This window comes from Dasypus novemcinctus, chromosome 9 (assembly GCF_030445035.2).
Source record: "Dasypus novemcinctus isolate mDasNov1 chromosome 9, mDasNov1.1.hap2, whole genome shotgun sequence".
Classification (NCBI taxonomy): domain Eukaryota; kingdom Metazoa; phylum Chordata; class Mammalia; order Cingulata; family Dasypodidae; genus Dasypus; species Dasypus novemcinctus.
The window spans coordinates 15311465-15334839 of record NC_080681.1 but is presented as its reverse complement, the minus strand read 5'-3'; the positions used below and the strand labels follow the sequence as shown (position 1 = coordinate 15334839).

The window sequence follows — 23375 nt, the reverse complement described above, 5'->3', positions numbered from 1 at the left end:
GTGCTGAACCCAGTTGCCAGCAGGGTGAGCCCTCTGAACAGAGTCGTGTTCTGTGCCCTGTGTCCTTGGCTCCTGGAATAGCCAAGGAGCCCAGGCAGAGGGCAAATGGAAGGCCAGGGTCCCTTGTTCCAGGAGGCCAGGGGACTGGGACCAGTGCCCCTATATCCTACAAATACCAGGGTACAGAAAATGATAGGGCTGTCTGCGTAGCAAGGCATCAAAGGCTGGGCTGCTGTGGACTAAATGCCACAAAAGACAATGTGGTACAGACTAGGTGAAGATAAAACCAGCTTATTTAACACATATATGCATATACTTCGTGCTTTATAAACATTAACTCATTTCATTCTCATAACAACCCCATGAAGTAGGTAACAACATTACCCTCTTTTACAGATCCCCTTTTACAGCTGGGGAATGAGGCCCAGAAAGGTAAAGTCACTCACCCAAGGTCACACAGGCCAACCAACAATTCAAACACAAATTCTCAGGGGACCAAATTATTGATTAGACCAGCTAATCCATGATATATTTAAGGGGAAAATTTATCTGGATTATCATGATTAATTTCTCTGATCATGATTTCTCTGGATTATCATGATTAAGTCCTCAAAGACATGGGAATAAGATGGTAAGTGAGCAATCTGTCCTAAATCAAGTGCCTATGTATTCAGCCCTTGGTTATTTTTAGCTGATTACCTGCCCTGTGGATTATACAAGGCAGATTTTTCATCTCTGGCTAGTGTTGGTGGATTTTACCTTCCATTCTGCTGTGTCATGTTCAGGGAATCCAAATTCATTTTGCAATTTGTTTAGACAAACCAACCACAGGTGACTAGAGAGGCGGCTCAGGGGGGTGACGTGGAAATAAGAGGAGCAAGGAAGGTGGATAATAGGGAATAATGGAAAGGACAATGGCTTTGGGGCCAGATGGGCCCAGACTCAACCTATGGTTTATACTCTGAGCTTCAGAGTATACTAACTCAACCTGTGGTTTATACTCTGAGCTTCAGTTTTCCCACCTGTAAAGTGGCAATGAAGATTGTCATATTGCTGAACTGTCATTAGGTTTGAGGTAATATTGTCAAATTCAACACACAAGTGCAATGAAACTGAAGTGTCTGAAGTCACACCGCTAGTAAGAGGCAGGACCAGGATTTGTGGGATGTGGACTTGTGTGTGTTGCTAAAGCCCACGTGTGATCCACTATTCCATATTGCTGCCCCGGAACCTGGGTGTCAGGGTTGTGAGCCACAGTGAACTCTGTGACCCAGGTCAAACTTCCATGCAGAAAGGCCTTTCTGTGTCCTTTCGTGGTACTTGGACATTCTCTTCACAGGTAAGCGATGGAGGCACCTTGTCTACCCCACTTCTTCCTCTTGGTTTGATCTTCCACAAGGGAACCCACTTCAGAAGGGCGAGTCTGCATTGTCACACTTTTTCCCTAGGAGTTGGGGATACACCCTGCAATACTAAACAGAACCTGATTCAAAATTGAAAAGGGAAAGGGTAATAGTGCTTAGTGTGCATTTGTTTAAAATTCTGAGCTGCTGAGTTGAATTAGAGCAGTTACAAAAGAGCCCAGGATGGGGAGACAATGTGGATTAGTGGTTGAGCACTGGCTTCCCACATATGAAGTCCTGGGTTCAATCCCTGGTCCCAGTACCCCTTCCCCAAAAAGAGCCCAGAACACCAGTTTCCATTCCCATATAAACCTTGAATGGAAAGACCATCCATGCCATAGGTTGTGCCTGAACCCATTTTAAGACTGTTTTTATTCTTTATTGTTCTTTTCTCTCCTAAAAAGAAAAAACTGCAGGTTATCCCACAGAATTCTTTGTTGCTTTCTGTGTAGGCTTGTTACCACCCCACTGCTAGCTAGGCAAGTTACTTGGCAGGTTCCTTAACTGCCTCATGCCTCATTCTTGGCAAGTTACTTAACCTTCCTAAGCCCTCAGTTTCCTTGTCTGCAAGAATGGCTTTGAGTATGAATGAAATAATTCATAAGGCATGGTGCCTGGCATAGAGCAAGCACTCAGCACAATCTTAGATAGTAGTAGTAGTAGTAGTAGTAGTAGCAGTTAGCAGTAGTAGTAGTAACTGAACATTTACACTTTCCCTGTATGACCAACTTGAATCTTTAAGACTATTGGTTCTTTGCAAATCCATGTAGGAAAGCTTACTTTCTGCCAGTATATATGGTGGTTACATCACATTTGGGGTTCTCAGAACCTAAAATGAGTCTAATTTGTGACTGGCTACTTTGATTTCAAGACTACAAATAACCTTCTTAGCAAACAGATTAATCTAACAAGCTAGAGTTCAAATCACCTTCTCTGTGAATCAGGATCTTTTGGATCCTAAAGCATTGTTAATGCCCTTCCATGCAATTTAGCACATGATTATGTGTTTGTTTGAATAAATGATTATTGCTACCTGGTTCATTTATATATATAGTCTTCATTCATTTTTTTGTTCTGCACTTCTTATTTTTTAACTGAACATTGTCCCTTTTATACCATTCTATATCACAATATATGAAGTTGTCCCATACTTTTTTTACCAACTATGTAATACCCTATTTGCTGGCATATTGCAGTAATTTTAACCACTCTTCTATAAATGCCTGTTTAGATGATATTAAAGACGTATCAATAAACAATTTGTAAATAAAATGTCTTTTTTTTTTTTAGGAGGTACCAGGGATTGAACCTGGGACCTCATACATGTGAAGCATGTATTTAACTGCTGAGCTATACCTGCTCCACACAAAAGTCATTTTAAACATATGAGGTCTACTGCCAGGACAAACTCCTTAGAATTTGTGTGTGTCTTTTTTTTAACAAATCATTTTTATTGATACATATTAAGAAAGCATACAAGTCATCCAAAGTGTACAGTCAATGATATTTGGTGAAATCACATAGTTGTGCATTTATCACTTCAATCACCATGAGTGTCTCTTAATATTGCATGTTCTCTTTCTTTTCAAAAGTTGAAAGACGAGGTTTATACCTTCAATCCAGAGCTCTCCCCCGAGCATCAACTCACTGATCTCTATTTACTTAAAATACCTACATGGCTATCTCAAGCCTATTTGTGTCGTAAGTTGATTTCCTGTTTTTCCCATTGTATAAATGGTACTCCATTCACTCACAATGGAATATTATTCAGCCATAAAAAGGAATGAGGTTCTGCTACAACATGGATGAACCTTGAAGATGTCACGCTGAGGGAAATAAGCCAGATACAAAAAGACAAATATTGTACAATTGTCTGATCTTGCTTATATGAAAAACCTACAATAAGTAAACTTCATAGACAGAGAGTAGACTACAGTTTACCAGCAGCCGTGGTGGGGGTGGGGTGAAGAGGAAGTTATTGCTTAACGGGGGCAGAATTTCTGTTTGAGGCGATGAAAAAGTTGAGGTAATGTTAGTAATGGTAGCACAATATTATCAAATAGAATTAATGCCATTGAACTGTACACTTGAAAGTGGTTAAAATGATAAATTTTTAGTTGTATATATGATGCTACAATAAAAAGTAAAAAGAAAAAAGATTAAAGTGAAAAACAGTTCGATCTACCACTCCAGTTTTCCAACTCTCTTCCCAAGAGATAACTAATGTTATCAGTTTCTTGAGCATCTTTGGAAAGAAATTTTAGGTATAAACAAATCTCTAAATTTGTGTCCTTTCTCCCACATAAATGGTAGGAAATGCTAGATGTAAAAGATAACTCTTCAGGAGACTTACTCTCTAAATATTTCCTGAGTTAGCATATTTTCCATCCTTATTGCAATCATTCAATCCATTGTTGAAGAGTACAGGTCTGTACTTCATAGAATGTCACTCAATTTTGCTTGTTTGGTATTTCTTTACGATTACATTACATTTATGCACTTTTGAAAGAATTTTGTGTCCTTAGATACTTCACATCAGGAGGCACCTAATGTCAGTCTGTTATTATTGGTCAAGTCAAGTTTGAGCATTTGGTTAAGTCTGCCAAGTTTCTTCATTGAAAAGTCACCAAGTTACCTTTTGTAATTAATATGTAATCCGTGGGGACATTCTTTAAGACAATATATATGCGGCGGACTTGGCCCAGTGGTTAGGGCGTCCGCTTACCACATGGGGGGTCCATAGTTCAAACTCCGGGCCTCCTTGACCTGTGTGGAGCTGGCCCATGTGCAGTGCTGATGCGCGCAAGGAGTGCCCTGCCACACAGGGGTGTCCCTGCATAGGGGAGCCCCACGCGCAAGGAGTGCGCCCCGTAAGGAGAGCCGCCCAGCGCGAAAGAAAGTGCAGCCTTCCCACACGGAGAGCTGACACAAGATGACGCAACAAAAAGAAACACAGATTCCCGTGCCGCTGACAACAGCAGAAGCAGACAAAGAAGCAGCAGCAGCAAAATAGACAGAGAACAGACAACCAGGGTGGGAGGTGGGGGGAGAGGAGAAATAAATAAATCTTTTAAAAAAAACAATATATAGCTCATTCTTCATAAAATTCACTTCAAGGTTTTTACATACACTGATGATTTTTGCCTGAATCAACTGTTACTGTGATAAGTGCAAAATGATATGTATTAGTTTTATTTCCACTCCTCAAGCTGAACTCTAGAGCCAGGCTTGGGTCTGTAGCACTGTGGAGTGCCTTTTGGACCTGTCTCTCTACCTCCTGAAGTCTTGCTTACAATTTCCAGGATGCTCAACTTGCAGTCTCAGAGGAAAGGTGCATTTTCAGGAAGAGTGAGAGAAAGATCTGGGGCCCAGAGTGATGTTATCAGATACACTGAACTTGTTTTTCTGCCCCTTCTTTCTGGTTCCAAAGAAATAAAACAGGTGTTAGTGAAGTTTGTGATATTTTGTACAGCTTTTCTGCCTTGAACTCTATCGATAATCTCAAAGATTTTGTCCCTGGTCTTGCCTTTGTTCTACAGCCTCACCAGGTTCTCTTTTTCTCTGGACATGGAATATAGATCTTCAGTTTTGAAATCAAATTTGGACTCTTGTCTCTGGAACCCCTACTTCTTTAACAAGTCGTTCTCTGGAATCAATCCCAGTATAAGGGTTGTTTGTAGATGCTTTGATGAGAGTGGAAAGAGTTATAGGAGGTATGGCCACTGTCTGGATTCTTTATCTGTTGTCTCTTGCTGAGAGAGCCTTGTCCTAGTCCCATTCCCAGCAGAAGGTGCCAGAGAAGATACAGGATTATATGTCTCAGCTATTTGACTCGAGCTGGAAGAAGATTACCAGGGGAAGACCTCAGAAGGACCTTCCCTCTCTGTCCCCTACCCCACGGCACTCACAAAGCAGGGAAGAACTTCCAGGGCTGGCCCATGTTTGAGACTTTGCCACCAGAGGCCCTGGGGAGTGGGAGAACACACTAATCAACTGCCTCACAGAAGCAGGTGGCTCCACTACAGGAACTTGGATATCTGTAATATAGGGCATTCACTTTTTCAGCCGACTTTTGACTACCTATGGCAAGTCGCGAATTGTGGTAATTAAATAATAAATTCTTCAGGAGAAAGAAGTGGATCTTTATCTACTTACTTTTAGTTTCCTGAAAGCCCAGGACAGTTCCAGGCACACTGGAAGGTATCTCAGAGTTTTACACCGTTACTGTGCCCCTAAAAAAGGAATGAATAAAATAACCTTGGGGAGTAAATTTTCCTTTCAGTAGTTAAACTGGCTACTGGGATGAAGTCTATTATGAATCTCCTTGCAAAGTGAAGAATTGTTTTGCAAAGCGAAGGGCCACCCTTCCTCACATAGTGTACACGTAAACCCCGAACTTCGACTCTCCGGTTAGCCCCCAAATCGATTCCACGGCTTCGCTTTCTGAGGTCACAGGACACCGACCCCGCGAGACACCAACCTACCGCGAGAGGGCGTCCGCACGTCGCTTGCATCCGCACGTCGCTTGCATCCGCACGTCGCTTGCATCCGCACTACGCAGCCTCCGACGGGGAGTGGGCGGGAATCTTCCGGCGGACACACGTGACGTCACCAGAGGGCGCGGCCCGGAGAGGCGGGGCCTCCATGGGCGCTGTTTTCACGGCAAAAGTAGGCTAGGAACGGGAGGTGGCGGACGTTGCTTGGCAGTGTTGAGAAGATGGCGCCGCCAGTGACGGAACGGGGGCTGAAGAGCGTCGTGTGGCAGAGTGAGTGCCGTGGGGTAGGGGACAGAGAGGGAAGGCCGGGCGGCCGTCTTGCCGGGCCTTGTTTTGCTAGCCGTGCAGCCTCTGGGCGAGCTGCCGCGGGCACTTGTTGCTTTGGGACCTGCGTCCCTTTTAGCACCTCTTCCTGCTTTCCTTCCCAGCCCAACTCTTGCCAGAAGCAGGCAAGTGGGCGGGGTGCGAGAGGACGCGGCCTTCTCGCTTGCGCGGAGCACCCGGGTGTCTGGGTGGGGCGGCAGCCTTTGGGGGTCCGAAATCCCAGAATTGGGTGGGACCCCCCCCTGGTCCAGCTTTCCTCCGGCGGCCCTGCACCTGTCCTCGGTGGCGCTCTCTGCTCACCTTGGCTCTCGCGCGGGCCCATCCTCGCAAGGCGTCCATCCGCCCTCCCCCTTGCCCCACCAGTCAGTGATGTCTCTCCACAGGAGACAATCTAGGCGCTGTTTCTCCATCCCGCTCCCGCCTCCCCCCACGCACGTACACTTGAGTTTCTAAAGACTGTTTATTCATGTTAATAGTACCAAGGAGGGTTTTTCAACCAAAGTTTTAAATGTCTGTCTTTTTATTTAAAACCTCGCTGTTAAAACAGACTTTTCTGCGGAGCGGGTGTAGCTCGGTAGTTGAGCGCCTGCTTTGCATGCGCAAAGGTCCCGACTTCAATCTCCGATACCTCCTAAACAAACAAAAAAACCTTTCTTCCACTATTCCTAGTTAAGGCCACTTTTAAAAAGTTCGTGAGAAGGGACCGTTGGAATGATACTGAATGGCCGGAACAAAGCTGTTCCTCTACTTCTCCGTTTGCGTCCAGGGGGCCACTCCCTGCTGTTTGGACTGTACTACTTATCGGTTACTGAAGTTCTGCCATATCATCTTTGACTTTAATAAAGATTGCTCCAAACCTAGAATGGCAAGGTAGAGAAGGATGCACCAAACAGGAAGATCCATAATTGTTTGGCATGGTTGGGTTCAAAGTAATTATTGTCTAGTTGTGGAAAGAGAGTAATATCTAATTAGTGTTGTTTGTTTTTTTATGTGTGGGGTTTTTTTTTGTTTTTTTTTTTGTGGTACCAGGGCGGGAGAGTGAAACCAGAACCTCATGTGGAAAGCTGGTGCTCCACCACTGAGCCACATCGGCTTCCCTGAATTGATTTTTTGTTTGTTTTGTTTGTTGTTTGTTTTTGTTTTTTCAGGAACCAAACCGGGACCTCCGATGTGGGAGACAGGAGCTCAACTGCTTGAGCCACATCCTCTCCCTGATTAGTATTTTTTACTCTGACTTGAAGAACAGAAACGACTAGGTTAACAAGATTTTGGAAATTCCTTGTGAAAAGTTAAAATTCCAAATCAATTACTGGGACATGCACGACATGATATACATCATTTCAAAGATCTTTGCATACATGGCCCTTAACATCAGCATTTATCAGAAACAAAGTTAATGATAGTAATATTAGTCTGTACTGGAAAATAGGTAGAAAAATCGTGCATTTATAGGAAAAAGATTTTGCTAGGTGGAAGATAGTACGGTTAGGTGAGGATTGAAAGCTAGGTAATTTAAGAACCTTTAATTTGTCCCCCAAAGTGTGTTGAGTAGGGAGAAGGGAACTGATATGTCTTGAACATTGACTCTTTGCTAAGTACTGTTTATGTTACATATATTAAAACAACTTCATGAGATTTAATATCCCTATTTCACTAACGTTGAGACTGATACAACTGTTAATTAGTTCATAGCATTACTGATAATAGCCAAAAAGTGGAAACAACCCAAACATCCATGAACTGATGAATGCATCCATAAATATAATAAATCCATACAATGAAATATCATTCAACAATAAAAGGATATGAGTACTTCATGCTGTAACATGGATGAACCTTAAGTACATTATATGGTAGGGGAAGGAAGCCAGGCAAAAGTATCATATATTGTATGATTCCTTTTGTGTGAAATATCCAGAACAGGTAAATCTGTAATGACAGAAAGTAGATTAGTGATTACTAGGGCTGGAGGAGTGAGGAAAGGAATGGAAAGACTTAAGGAGGGGCAGTGATGGCTTAGGGGAATGGTGTTTTTTTGGGAGGTGGGGGGGCGGGAATGAACATGTCCTAAAATCGATTGTGGTGCATGTGCAACTCTGAATACACTGAAAGCGACTGAATTGTACATATCAATGGTTGAATTGTATGGTGTGACGTATCTCAAAGCTGTTATAGAAAACTCAGCTGTAACTCTGAAATACCCAGGTGGCGGAGCTAATGTGTGACGTCTCTCTCTGCCTTTTCATAATGTTTAAACCTTAGTTAGGGCCTTATTCCCAATTTATTGTAGTAGCTTCCTAACTGATCTCCTCATTTAGCCTTCAGGCTTTTGCTCTTTCTCACTCTAGTCAATCCGAAATTGCTGCCAGAATAATTTCCCTTAGTCTATACCGTTTGTTCTTTTCAAAATCTACCTCTACATCTTGATGTTGGTTCCTCTGTCTAGAAAGCTCTCCTTCCCCCTATTCTTTGCCTCTCCAAATTTCAGCCAGCCTCCAAGTCTCAGCTCAAATGGTGCTACTACCTCCCTAGGAACTTCTCGTTTTAACCCGGCCTCTTATGTTTCTGCAGCATTTAGTTTATCCTTCTTCCATGACACTTCTCACTACTGCCTATTTTGTCTTATGGTAAGCTTCTTGATGATAGGACCACTGTTGTGTCTTTTAGCACTTTTAAGTTCCAAACAGAATGCCTTGGATACCAAAGCTTGTTAAAAATAAATGAATGACTCAGGTTTATTATTTCTTTTATGTATTTTTGTTACCCATATTTATCCATTTATTCAATATATATTGAATTCCTGTGGGAATACGGCACTAGAAAGAGACAGTTTTCCTGCCTTCTTGTGGCTTGCATTCAAGTGAGGAAAAGTAGGAAATAAACACGTAAACAAAGAATAAACGTATTTATTTCACTTTGTCATAAAAGGGAGAAGGTCTTCTTTAGATAGGTAAACTAGGAAAGGTTTCTCTGAGTTGGTGAAGTTTGAGCTGAGACCTAAAACATGAGAACGAATCAGTCTTTAGGGACTATTTTAAAACCCTTTTTAAAAATTTATTATTTTGGATACAAATGGCTACATTCTTTTACAAAACTAATTCCCATTCTTAAAATCATTGAAGGTTTTTAGTGCTTGAAATTTGTCATTTACCATTTTTGCTACCAAAGAAGTGGTAGCAAAAATATTACTGATGAAAGGTTTTAAATAAAAATTTGATGTTTATTCAAAAAATTAACACAGCAAATACAACAGTAATTAAATCAACCATAAAGCAAGTACAAACCACCCATGGCATTTATTTTGCTTATGATATTATTCATCTATTTTCTCTCATCTATAAAAAGCAGTCTAATGTCTGTTAATTCACATCTACTGAGTATTTTAGAAGGAAACTTTAGGGAATAAATGATCCTGGGTAAAATTACGAATGCTTTTAAATAGAAGTAATCAATGTGTTTGAGCCAATACTTATATTGAATTATATTGAATCATAAGCACATAGTTTTCACATATTTCTGTCTAGTCTGTATCCAGATCAGATATGTTTTTAATTATTTGCCATTTTTTGACTTCCTTTTTTTAACACCTAACATTGAATCAGCATTTTCCACTCTTTCAGAATCTTTAGAATTTCCATTTTTAATAGCTTTTAAAATATCTTTATTTGGCAGAAAGATTTTTATAGCACAATAGATTATAAAATAAAATTAATATTCGCCCTAACCCATACCTCTAGCCTCCCTCTCCAGAAACAACTGTTACAGTTCTCATAAATCCTTCTAGAAAATTTCTGTACAAATACAAATGTATTGAATCACATATTTGTTTGATTTGTCACTTAGTTTTATGCCTTTTTTCATTCTGGTTGCTTCTGAGTTTATTTTATTGAACAAAATTTTTGTATATCTGCATAGTCATTTATCCATTTAAATCAATATGTATTGAGTATGTACACTGTGGCCCACTCTATACTAGGTGCATATTCCTTGACCTGGAATTCACAATCCAGTGGGAAAATACAGGAATACAAGTACTAAGTGCTGTATGAACAGTATGAAAAGATTTTATGGGAGGAGAAGAGAGGTAGAAGGAATTGCTTCCTCTCTGGGAGTGGATCAGGAGGATTCCAAAGAGGTGACATTAGAAGCAGTCCTTGGAAGTTAGTAGGATTTCACCAGGTAGAGGGAAAACCTAAGCCAAGGCATAAAGGTGACAAAGTATGGAATTCATTATGGAAGAGGGAACAGTTCCTTTTGATTGAGTACAGGGTATTTATTGCAAGAAATAGAGGGACAGACATAATACTAAAAGGTAGGTCGAAGCCAGAATCTGGAGAGTTCTTGAATGGTATGCTAAATAGTTTAGACTTTTTCTAGGCATTGGGGAACTCCTAAAAATTAAAAATCATTTTCCTTCTCAGATAGTAGTCACCAGCATTTTTTTTTAATAGTCAAAAATCATATATTTAGAATTAGCCAGCTGGACTCAGTTTAGATGATCCCAATTTTATTGGCAACATAGTCAGGAGCCAGTTGAACATATGCCTTCTCTCCACCCAGGCCTGATCAGGGTTGACCTTGGCCACATTAGTGTCATAGAGCTTTTTCAGAGCTTGCTTGATCTGGTACTTCTTGGCCTTGGCATCCACAATGAACAGAAGTGTGTTGTTGTCTTCAGTTTTCTTCATGGCTGACTCAGTGATAACTTGATGCATCAAGCAGAGTGGTAAAGCTTGTTTCTCCTAGGGGCGCTTGTTTCTCCTGGGGGCGCTTCTCCTAGGATATCTGGGCTGTCTCCTGAGACGCAGTGTCTCAGGCTCCCAGAAGGTGGGCGACGTGTGGATCTTTTTTTTGTGGCTGTGGATGCCTTTCAGTACTGCCTTCTTGGCTTTCAAAGTTTTTGCTTTGAGTTGGGTTTTGGGAAGGACAGGTGCTTCCTTCTTCGCTTTCAGCACCATCTTTGTGAAGAGTGAACCAGCATTTTTGACATTCCACTAAACAATGCTGAAAAGGAAGTCCTTGTCTTTTTTCTATTTTGAAGGGAAATGACTAAGGTTCCTTCGTTTAGTATAGTGGTAGTATAAAGTGCACTAGTGCTAAATGTTTACAGCTGAATGAGTTTTTACCCATGTAACTACCACCTAAATCAAGACACAGAGTTTCCAGCACTCTGTGTCCCTTCCCATTCCAATCCCCACCCTTTTCCCTAGAGTAACCATCAAATCACCATAGAATAATTTTGTAATGGTGACATTTTACCTTTGCATCCTTATATTTAGTAGAAATTCTCCAGACTTTAAAGTATTTTCTTTAAGAATAAAGAATTTACTAAATTTCTAACTAAAAATAATTGCTTTAATATTTGCCATTGTATGTATTGAGTTGGTCATTTAGTGGTTCTCGGTTTTTGCATGTTCTGCCTTGATATGGTTTTTATATATACCTTGAGAGCTGTAAGTGGTCTTTCCTGTGCACAGTTAAATCTGTTTTTAGCCAACTGACAAAAGATGATTATTGCTCTTACCTCTTGCTGCAGGCCCCTGGGTTTGCCTTTATAAAGATATTTACCTGGGCCATTGAAAGTCAGAATCTGTTGGAATCATAATTAGGGGTAAAGGTTTTTTTTCAGCTTGAATACTTCATGATTCCATTTTTTTAGATCTTCAACTTCTTACATTTTCTTTAATTTTGCTTGCAGTTCTGATAGTTTTTTTTAAAAATAACTTTTTGAAGTGTATCATTCATACACGAACATACATAAATAGTAAGTGTATAATAAAAGTTATGAACTTACAAACATCAATAGCATCGTATAGGACTCCCATACATCACCCCACCACAAATACGTTGCACTGTTGTAAATCATTTGAAACAAATCATGAAAGAACATGGTCAAAATATTGCTACTAACTATAGTCCTTATCTTACATTGGTATCTTTTTCCTCCAACCTACCCTATTATTATTTTTTTGATTCATAAACCATGTAATTTCTCTAAAGTGTACAATAAGTGGCATTTGGTATATTCAGTGAGTTGCACATTTATCATTTCAATCAATATTAGAGCATTTTCATTACTCCAAAAAAAGGGAAAAACCACCATTATACCCATGTGTTACCAATTTTGCACAGATTAAACGTCAGCTTTCCATTCTCTAACCACATTCTTTTCTCTGGTGATTTATATTCCAAACTCCATGAATGTGCTCATTGTATTTAGTTCATAATAGTAAAATCATACAATATTTTGCCTTTTATGCCTGGCTTGCTTCAATCTACATAATGTCCTTGAGGTTCATCCATGTTGTCACATGCTTCAGGACTTGATTTCTTCTTACAGCTGACTAATTTTCCATCATATGTATATACCCACACTCTTTTTTATCCATTTGTCAGTTGATGGACAACTAGATTGTTTCCAGCTTTTGGCAGTCATGAGTAATGCGGCTATGAACTTCAGTGTGCAGATGTCTGTTCATGTCACTGCTCTCAGTTCTTCTGGGTGTATACCTAGTAGCAGTTGTTCTAACACTACTCCTGTGGGCATGAGTCGGGGCTGCCACGAGACCAAAGAATGTACCAGGCACTGAATCAGACAGGAGCTTCATTTGGTCTTAGGAACAGGAGAAAGTCTCTGGAGGCGGCATTGTGAAGAATGGAAGTAGCGCTCCACAAAGAGGCAGGAAAATGAGGGGTAATATAAAGTGTTTCAGAACAAACACATTTCATAGGATAGTTTCTGCTAGGGTCACATGAAGCACACAAATGGGGTCTGGTGATGTTATTGTAGGAAGGAAGTGTACCACCTGGAGAAGAGTATAGTTTATGATACTTTCTTTTTCCTCTGGAGTGGGTTTTGTTTCTTTAATTTATGTCCAGGTCACGCAGGCAGTGCTTGCATCCAATTATGTTTCACTTAAAAGGTGGTACTGCTGGGTCACATAGTAGATCTATATCTGACTTTTTAGCAACCGACAAAGAGTCCTCCACAGTGGCCATACCATTCTGCATTCCCACCACTAGTAAATAAGTGTTCCTATCTCTCCACATCCTCTCTAACATTTGTAGTTTTCTGTTTTGTTAATAGTGGCCATTCTAGTAGGTGTGAAATGATATCATTGTAGTTTTGATTTGCATCTCCTTTAATCACTAGTGATGAACATTTTTTCGCCATTTGTATTTCTTCTTTAGAAAAATGCCTATTTAGGTCTTTTGCCCATTTTTTCATTGGGTCATTTATCCTTTTTTTTTTTTAAAGATTTATTTATTTATTTAATTCCACCCCCCCCACCCCCACCCCCGGTTGTCTGTTCTCTGAGTCTATTTGCTGCGTCTTGTTTCTTTGCCCGCTTCTGTTGTTGTTAGCGGCCCGTGAAGTGTGGGCGTGGGCGGTACCGTTCCTGGGCAGGCTGCACTTTCTTTCGCGCTGGGCGGCTCTCCCTACAGGGCGCACTCCTTGCGCGTGGGGCTCCCCTACATGGGGGACACCCCTGCGTGGCAGGGCACTCCTTGTGCACATCAGCACTGCGCCTGGGCCAGCTCCACACGGGTCAAGGAGGCCCGGGGTTTGACCCGCGGACCTCCCATGTGGTAGACAGACGCCCTAACCACTGGGCCAAATCCGTTTCCCTCATTTATCTTTTTATTGTTGAGTAGAAGGAACTGTTTATATCATGGGTGTTAGACACTTGTTGGATATGTGATTTCCAAATATTTTCTCCCATTGACTAGGCTGCCTTTTTACCCTCTTCACAAAGTTCTCTGAGATGCCGAATTGTTGAGGAGGTCCCATTTATCTGTTTTTTCTTTTGTGCTCGTGCTTTGGGTATAAAGGTTAACAGACTCCCACCTACTACAAGGCCTTGTAGATGTTGTAGTATTTAAAGTCTCAAAGAAAGTATTAAACATACTTATGAAAGAAAATGCTTAATATAGCAAGAACACCTAGAAATTGATAGGGAAAAGATAAATGACCCAATAGAAAAATCAGCAAGGGATATAAACACGCAATTTGCAGACTAGTACTCAAATGGCCAGAAACTGTTTTTGACTGGCTAGTAATCAGGGGAAAGCAAATCAAGACAAATTACCCTTTTTAATCTATTAAACTGATAAAATTAGGGTGATCGATATGCAATAGTGGAAGCTTGCTTGTGGGAATGTACATTGTTATAAACTTTTGGGAAAGCATCAGGTGATGTCTATTAAAAAAGACACAAAATTTTTTTTTTTTACAACATTTTAGTAAACTTACTGAGTTGTGTAACCACTAAAATCCAGTTTTAGAGCATTTCCATCACCCCAGTAGAGATACATATCTTCTGATTGCAGTGTTTTCATTTGAGGGAATCTCTGCTTCAGAAATAAAAGTAATCATAAATAAAGATACATATAAGGATTTTTGTGGCAAAACTGGAAACAGGATGACTGCCCATCATATAGGAGAATAGTTGAATGAATTATGGTGTGCCTATACTAAGGAATATTACGTACTTATTAAAAGGAATGAGTTATATCTATATGTCTGTATTCCATATAGAGGATATCCATGGTATATATTTAGTGAAAAAAGCAAGTGATGGAGTAAAGTATATATTGTAATTCCATTTTTGGAATAATATTTTTATTAAAAAAATCAAAACAAAGGTTAGATAAAAAGGGGGTATGCATATGGGGGATAAATTAAAGTGGGAGACAAAGAATCTAGTTAGGTTATTGGGGTTTTTTGTTTTTTTTTTTTTAAAGATTTATTTATTTCTCTTCCCTTACTCCCCAACCCCCCTACCCTGGTTGTCTGTTCTCTGTGTCTATTTGCTGTGTCTTCTTTGTCCGCTTCTGTTGTCAGCGGCACAGGAAGCTGTGTCTCTTTTTGTTGCATCATCTTGCTGTGTCAACCCTCCGTGTGGGCAGCACCATTCTTGGGCAGGCTGCACTTTCTTTTGCACTGGGCGCCTCTCCTTACAGGGCGCACTTCTTGCGCGTGGGGCTCCCCTACACAGGGAGCACCCCTGCGTGGCACGGCACTCCTTGCGCGCATCAGCACTGCGTGTGGGCCAGCGCCACATGGGTCAAGGAGGCCCGGGGTTTGAACCACGGACCTCCCATGTAGTAGATGGACGCCCTAACCACTGGGCCAGGTCCGCTTCCCTAGTTAGGTTATTGTGTTGGTCCAGGAAAGAAGGCTGGACTATGGCAAAGAGGATAGGAAAAGATAAATGAAAATAGAAGAGAGATTTAGGAGGTAGGATCAGTAGGTCTTAGACTGGAAGGAGAGTAATCCTAGACTAGGATTCAGGTTTAGAAAATTATGTAATGGCTGTTGCTGTTTATTGATGTAGGGAACAAGTTTGGAGAGAAAAAATTAGTTTAAGTTTAGGACGTGGTGCATTTTAAGTGTAAGTAGAGGTGTCCAGTAAAGAGCTGGACATGTAGGTATGAATTCAAAAGGAGGAGCTGAATTAAAGATCTGGGTTGATAGTACAGCATGTAAGTGGTCATGAAAGCCATAGCTATAGATGAGGCAGAATAGAAGAGGTGAGAGTTCCTTCCCCAGGTCCATATTGAGATTATCTTTTAGTACAGGTATGTTTCTCCTCTTATTTCCTTGATTATATATCCACATCACTAGGCTTTTTTGTTTCCTTAGGAATGCTGTTATTCATAAATTGTTTCTTATTTTCCAGAGAGATCAGCTTTTCATACATTGTTATCACATTTATTAAGTTTCCCTGTTATTTAAACTAGTTGTGCAAGTTTACCTTCTGTATCACTGATGCTGAACTACTTTGTTGATTCTATTCTCATTTCTCCCTTCAATGTTTTCACGTCCTCTTTGGCATTACAGCTTTTAATATATTTTCTTTTTTTTGCACTTGGAGATACATAATAAGAAAAACAGGGTAATAGGTCTTCATAGGTTATTATTTGGGTAGCATTTGGACTGTCGGGAGATCAAATTAGGGATTAGGTAGAAGCCAGTCTGTGGAGGATGGTGAATAGCAGAGTTTAGATTTTATTCATATTCACAAATGAGCAGTAAAGGGAATTTTGAGGTGGAAAGGGAATTTTGAGGTGGATGTTGATATAAACAGAGGATTGTACTTCAGGAAGATGATTCTGACAGCAATGTAAAAATGGATTGAAAAAGCAAAGGGGTTGGGGGTGGAGAGTAGGAAGTCCAGTTAGGAGACTATTGCAGTACATAGTTCAGTGACTGGTGATGAGAATCAAGGCAATGCTGGTGACATTGGCAGTGAAATATAAGGCCAGATAACAGAATGAATAATCACTATTGCCTAATAATTGGATGGGGGGAGTCAAGAAATAGCCTGAGATTAGGACAGTCTCATAGAAATGAATAAGGTAGAACAATTTTTAGGGAATCTCTTAATTTTCACATGTAGGTGCTTAAACTTGCATTATGTAATTGAATGAGGTCCAGGGAGAGATGGGCTATAAGATTTGTTGGAAATGGAACTGATAGATGAAATCTTGATGACTATTTCAGAGGAAGAGTGTAGAGCAAGCAGAGTGAAGGTAAGAGAATGGAATCTTGGGGAATACCCATATTTAGGATAATGGAGAAATGGATATAAGGTCAAATATGTTTCATTAAAATTTAGAGGAAATACTTTTTTTTTTTTTGAGGTAACAGGACCAGGGATTGAATGCAGGGCCTTTGTGGGAGGCTGGCACTCAACCACTGAGCCACATCAGCTCCCCTGAGTTGGCTCCCTCATCTGTTTGCTTGCTGTCTGCTCATTGTGTTTTGTTTCTTGCTCCTTTTTTTTGCTTTTTGTCTGCTTGTTGTTTTTGCTTGTCGTTTGTTTTGTTTCCCTATGTTGGAGGCGGGCACTCAACTGCTTGAGCCACTTCCACTCCCTCTCGTTTATTTTTATTTTTTTAAGATTTTATTTATGTCTTCCCCCTCCCTTGTTGTTTTGTATTTGCTGTCTATTTTCTGTGTCTGTTCATTGTGTGCTCTCTGTGTCTGCTTTTCATCCTTTTAGGGGGCACTGGGAAACAAGCCCGGGACCTCCTTTGTAGGAGGGAGGCACCCAGTCGCTTGAGCCACCTCTGCTCCCTGCTTGCTGTGTCTCATGTCTCCATATTGCATTATCTCATTGTGTCAGCTTGCCACACCAGCTTGCTATCTTGCTCGTCTTCTTTAGGAGGCACCAGGAACCAAACCTGGGACCTCCCATGTGGAAGGGGGGCGCCCAACTGCTTGAGCCACATCTGCTTCCCTCCATCATTTATTTTTAAGATGCTAACACTGTGATTCTGTAAGCATCTTCAGATTCTAAGGCAGCACTATCACCTTAAAATATAATACAGTCTACACATATAACTAAAAAATTTTTAGTCTCATTTTTAAAAAGGCAAAAACCAGGTGAGATTAATTTTTAAAATATTTTTTATTTCATCCAGTATATCTAAATGCTGTCATTTAAATATGTCCATGATATAAAAATGAATAAGATTACATTCCTTTTTTAAATACTGTCTTCAAAACCTTGTGTGTGTATTGTATTTGTAGCACATTTCAATTCAGACTACAGTGCAGTTCTAAGATTAAAAGACTGAGCTGAGTTCTGCCTAGGAAGCTCTTCTCCAGTCTGCTCCATCATAAATTCATAAACATTCATTTCTTAAGAGAACGACGCAAATACATCGAATAAAAACAAGCGAAAAAAAGAGAAAAGAACAACAACAAATAAGCAAAATGTCTTCAGGTTTCAGCTTGTTTGAGGTGTACAAAATGAAGCTAGCTTGGAAAGGGAAGTAGTGTAATGTTTCAGTTTCTGAACTCTCTTTTGTTTCAGTTTCTGAACTCTCTTTGAGAACAATCTTCATTTTTGTTGTAAAGTACTAGAAGCCAGTGCTTTAGGCTTAAATTAATGGTTAAGTACTACACACCTTTGTTTTTTATTCCCCTCTGCCTTTGTGGCTTGCTTGTTGTTTTGCTCTCTGCATCCATTTGCTGCCCACTCTTCTGTGTTTTTACTTTTCTCCCTTTTTATGCGTCACCATGCCGAGTCGTCTCTCCATGGTGTGCAGGCGAGCCTGCCTTCACAAGGAGGCCCCGGGAGGCGAACCCAGGGCCTCCCATATGGTAGACAGGAGCCCAACTGATTGAGCCACAGCTGCTTCCCAGAATTACACACTTTTACCATAATTCTTATTTAACATTTTAATCCTCCTAGAAACCAAACTATAACCACCTTATCTAGTATTTCTTAATGCTTTCAGACTTTCTCAATTACAGTAAAACCTTTCTGATCACAATTCATGAGTATTAGTAACCTTTATTAATTATACCCTCTGCTAAAAGATCTCATTTTTTAACATGAGGCCAAAAACTTGACGGTAAATTTTCGAAAGTTTTCATTTAAAATAGATATAAATTAAGAAATAAAAAAGTTTAAATGAATTATGTAAGCATCTCATTGCCAGGAATTAATGAAAGGCAGGAGTTACTATAATTTGCATTTTGAATATAGTTAATTTTATGTATTAAAAACTATTACTATACTTTTAAAAATTAATTGAAAAGTAAAGTATATTGAATGTGGAAAACTTTGTTATAAACTGAAACAGGTGTGAGTTGCCTATGTGTATTATTTTATTTAATACATAAGGTAAAATGTTACTGTAAATCAGTAAGTTGATTTTTAAAATATATTTAGATTAATTTTGAAAATCATTGCATGGAACATAACAATAATGTTTATTAGTTATAAACCAAGACTGAATGGTATATACTAATGCTACAATATATATTACTGAAATTTTTAATACAGTAACTCAGGATGAAAAATTTTCAGATTTGATTGTTAGGTACATTTTAGTAGTGAGGTAGTTAGGGATATTCTTTGTCTTGGTATGGGTTTTTTGGTTTTATTTTCATCCTGTCTATTTGGGATTTAAGTAGAATAGGAAAAAAATTAAATCAGATAATACTTTCAGGAATTTTTTCCAATATCTTCATATACTTAAATATGTTAGCCTTTTTCTTTTGTTTTACAATGCTCTTGTTCTTAAAGTTAAAACATTACAGCTTAAATGTATCATATAGATTAGTTATTAAAGAGAATGGATTTTTATTTATGGTTTAACAAGTATATACATATGTGTATATTTATATAGTTTAACAGATTTTCAGGTTGGACTTTGCCCCAGACATTTTGGACCTTTAGAGTATTCTATTATTATATTTCTAATTGTTGATTTAGATTCATATATATAGTCCTTTTTTTAATTCCAGAGATAAAAGCAACGGTGTTTGATGACTGCAAGAAAGAAGGTGAATGGAAGGTAAAATTTGGATCTTTTGCCCTTATATTGAGTACTTCATATATTGTCTTTATGATACTTCTATAAGAATATAGGCACTGGAACCATATTGCTTGGGTTCACATCTTAGCTTCATCATTTAATAGCTGCAGCTCCTTGAGAAGTTGCTTGACTTCTCTTTCTCTTTGCCTCTATTTCCTTATCTGTAAAATAAGGATAGTAATACTTCATATGGTAGTTGTAAGTATTAAATGAATTAGTCTATGTAACGGGTTCAAACAGTGCCTAGAATGATGATTATTCTTCTGCAAGTGGCAATTTATAATTTTAAGGATATTTGATGTTAAATGTAACGTATATTTAAAATGAACAAGCTCTCTGCTTTCAAAGTAGAAATATTTCTATTTGTTTGTTTAGATAATGGAATGGAAAGATAATACTATATATATGTATATTGAGAAAATAAGTCTCTAGGTCATGCATGTTAAAAGATTATTTGAGATTATTTTACCTACTTTCTTGATATTTTAATTTTATGTTACAGAAGATTTATAAGCTTGAATACTTTTAATGGATAAAGTTCTGTCTCTTGTGAATTCTTGATAATTGCATGTTCCTACTACTCATTAATTTATATTTGTTCTAAGATAATGCTTTTAGATGAATTTACCACTAAGCTTTTGGCATCATGTTGCAAAATGTCAGATCTTCTAGCAGAGGGTATAACTGGTAAGTGTTACTAATACTTACAAAAATTTTGGGGACGATTTGAAGTACTAAGAAATATTAATTAGTAATTGTGTTTCTGAGGAGGTTACGTTTTAGTTTTTGCAACTCTAATCATACTAATTAGATTTTACATTCTTTTTTTCTCTGTGAATCTTCAGAATAAAGTCTGTAAGTCAGTTTTTTTTCATTGCTGTGACATAGTCAGATGTACATACCAAAACTAAGTCAGTTACCTTGTTGAGATTTTTCTATAAATTTCTTGTTCTTATATATTTGTTACAGAAGTCCAACAGTATCCTCCCTTACACGTCAGTGTTTTAGTTTGTTAAGCTGCTCAAAGCAGTTACCATAAAATGAGTTAGCTTTTACCAATGGAAATGTATTAGCTTATAGACTTACAGTTTTGAGGCTGAGAAATATGTCCAAATCAAGGCATCATCAAGGCAATGCTTTCTTCTTAAAGATTTGCTACTGATGATCCTTGTCTCCTCTGCCACATGACAAGGCACGTGGTGGTGTATGCTGGTCTCTCCCTTCTCTTATGGGTTTCAGAAATTCTTGCTTCCATGTCTTTCTCTTTCTCTGTATTTATTCTGTTTGTAAAGAACTCTAGCAAGAAGATTAAGACCCACTCTGGGCCATACCTTAACTGAAGTAGCCTATTCAAAAGGTCCTACTTAGGGATTTACATCCACAGAAATGGATCAGCTTTACGAACATGATTTTCTAGAGAAAATAGAGTTTCACATCACTTAAGTCAGATTGTTAATTGTGTTTAGGCCTTTTGCTAAGAAGTGTCTTAGAAGATGGTTTTCTCTTCATTTGTTGTTAACTTAGCTTATTATTTTTTTTTTAGGAGGTACTGGGGATTGAACCCAGGACCTCGTACATGGGAAGCAGGTACTCAACTACTGAGCTATATCCACTCCCCTAAATTAGTTTATAAAAAATATATAGCTTAAAATAGTTTGACAACTCAGAGTTTGCTTTATATTCATTGTGTTTTATATTAGGTCATTTAATAAACTTCTAATTTCAACAGTAGTATAATTGACTAAATTCTAGTGACATTTTTGTGTTGGGAAATTAATATAAATATTAATATGCAGTTTAAAATGAGTTAATTGGCAATTTATTTAAATAATATTGTTTTAGTTAAAAACTTGGACTTTGAAGTCAGCCAGATACATGTGGAGCGAGTTGCTGTATGGTACATCGTGAGAACACAGACTCTGTCACAACAGACATTCTCAACAAATAAACGCTGTGTTACATACACAGCACAAAGGGGCCAAAAGAGCAGGGAAAGAGGTTCCATTGTGGTCAGTCCCCTGAGAAGCCACTTGCTTGGGTTAGGATTGGTAAATGGCAACTCCACACACCCCTTCATGTCCCACTTGGTGTCAGAGAGGAGGGACAAATCTGTTACCTGACAGATTTTTATACCCCAGAGGGCGGGGGCACACTGCCTCTGAGCAAAAAGCATGTGTCAAGCAACCTTTGTTCAGAGTTCCTTCTCTCTTAAGTAGCTGGAGCTGCTTGTTCCAAGTTTTGGATTCAAGGTATGTTCAGGCCATTCTATTAGACCTTAAGTCTCTCCTGAGCTATGAAAGGGAAACATATAAGACACATCTACACACAAAGAAGAGGAGTGGGATAGGTGGAGCGGAGAGAGGGGTGCTGCTTAGTGTGTCCATAACTTCTCCCGCCGTACAAGCTGGAATCTCCTGCCTCGTCTACGTTCCAGCTGTGTTAACTTTGGACAGATTACTTTAAGCCTTAGTTTCCTCATTTGTAAAATACTTATCCTTTAGGGTTATTATGATGTTTAATGAGATAATTCATGTAGAGTGCTTAGCCTGGTATCTGATATCATATTAGCTATTATTTCAGTTATAACTATTTTTTAAAAAGAAATACATATTTAATTTTTAATATATTTTCTTGGTTTCTCCATGACTTGATGAGTATCTATGCTGGTACTTGACTCTGAAATATCTACATTTATCCTTCTATTTCATGATGAGGCGGTACCTTATCCCAGGATAACCTTCCATTAGGGCAGGGATTCTTAACCATTTTTGTTCCACACACCCCTATGCCAGTCAGGTGAAATCCACAGACCCCTTACCAAGTCCACAGCATACTGTGTATTATTTAATAAATATATCATACCCGTACCAACACATCCCCACAAGTATAATGTTTTTTGAACATTATTCAAATGTTCAAGCTCATGGACCCTTGGTTAAGAACACCTACTTTAGGGGAAGATACATTTTCAGGATGTTTTATTTATCAGATGAAGAGAGGGTTAAACCCAGTGTACATAGATTTATTTCCCTTTTATTATAAATGTAAAGTTTATTTTAAAATGATTGATTTTAAGTATGTAAATATGTGCTTATATAAATAACTTTTATTTTGTTAGTTGTGGAGAATATTTATAAGAATCGCGAACCTGTCAGACAAATGAAAGCTCTTTATTTTATCTCTCCAACATCAAAGGTGAGTATTTTGGGTCTTTAAAAACTGTGTTCTTCAGTATTTTTGCCACTATCATAGTTTTTTAGTAGAAAAAGGAAAGTAATAAGATATTCTTTATTAGAAAAATATTGCCATGAACTAGTTTGCTTAGGGAAGTTTTTTGTTGGAAGATTGTTTTATTTGCACTCTTCCCAACGAGAATAAAATATACCAGTGCAAGGATTTCTCCCTTCCCCACATATAAGAGCAGAATTTATTGGTATAAAATGGTAGAGTTTCTTTGAAAAATTTGTTATTCATGGAATTGCTATTAAAGCATAAATGTGGGGGAATGGAAATGTAGGTAAAAGAAGTAGCCTTGTATTTTTTTTTTAAAGATTTAATTATTTATTTATTCCTCCCTCTCCCCTCCCCCACCCGCCCCGGTTGTCTGTTCTCTGTGTCTATTTGCTGCATCTTCTTTGTCCGCTTCTGTTGTTGTCAGCGGCACAGGAATCGTGTTTCTTTTTGCTGTGTCATCTTGTTGTGTCAGCTCTCCATGTGTGCGACGCCATTTCTGGACAGGCTGCACTTTCTTTTGCACTGGGTGGCTCTCCTGACGGGGCACACTCCTTGCTTGTGGGGCTCCCCTTTGCGGGGA

General features: G+C 38.9%; 1 protein-coding gene across 2 annotated transcripts in view; it reads left to right on the top strand.

The window, feature by feature from the left end:
- The first annotated feature begins 5978 nt into the window (after positions 1-5978).
- The window catches only part of STXBP3 (syntaxin binding protein 3), a 90011-nt gene continuing 72614 nt past the window's right edge, over positions 5979-23375 (top strand). Inside the window, exons 1-4 of one of the 2 annotated variants that reach the window (XM_004448982.4) lie at positions 5979-6169; positions 19491-19540; positions 20167-20248; positions 22680-22756. In XM_004448982.4, coding sequence (XP_004449039.2) covers positions 6121-6169; positions 19491-19540; positions 20167-20248; positions 22680-22756 — 258 coding nt within the window. In that variant the 5' untranslated portion in view covers positions 5979-6120. The remainder of the gene's footprint in view (positions 6170-19490; positions 19541-20166; positions 20249-22679; positions 22757-23375) is intronic. The other variant, XM_058303100.1, reaches the window with a different exon arrangement.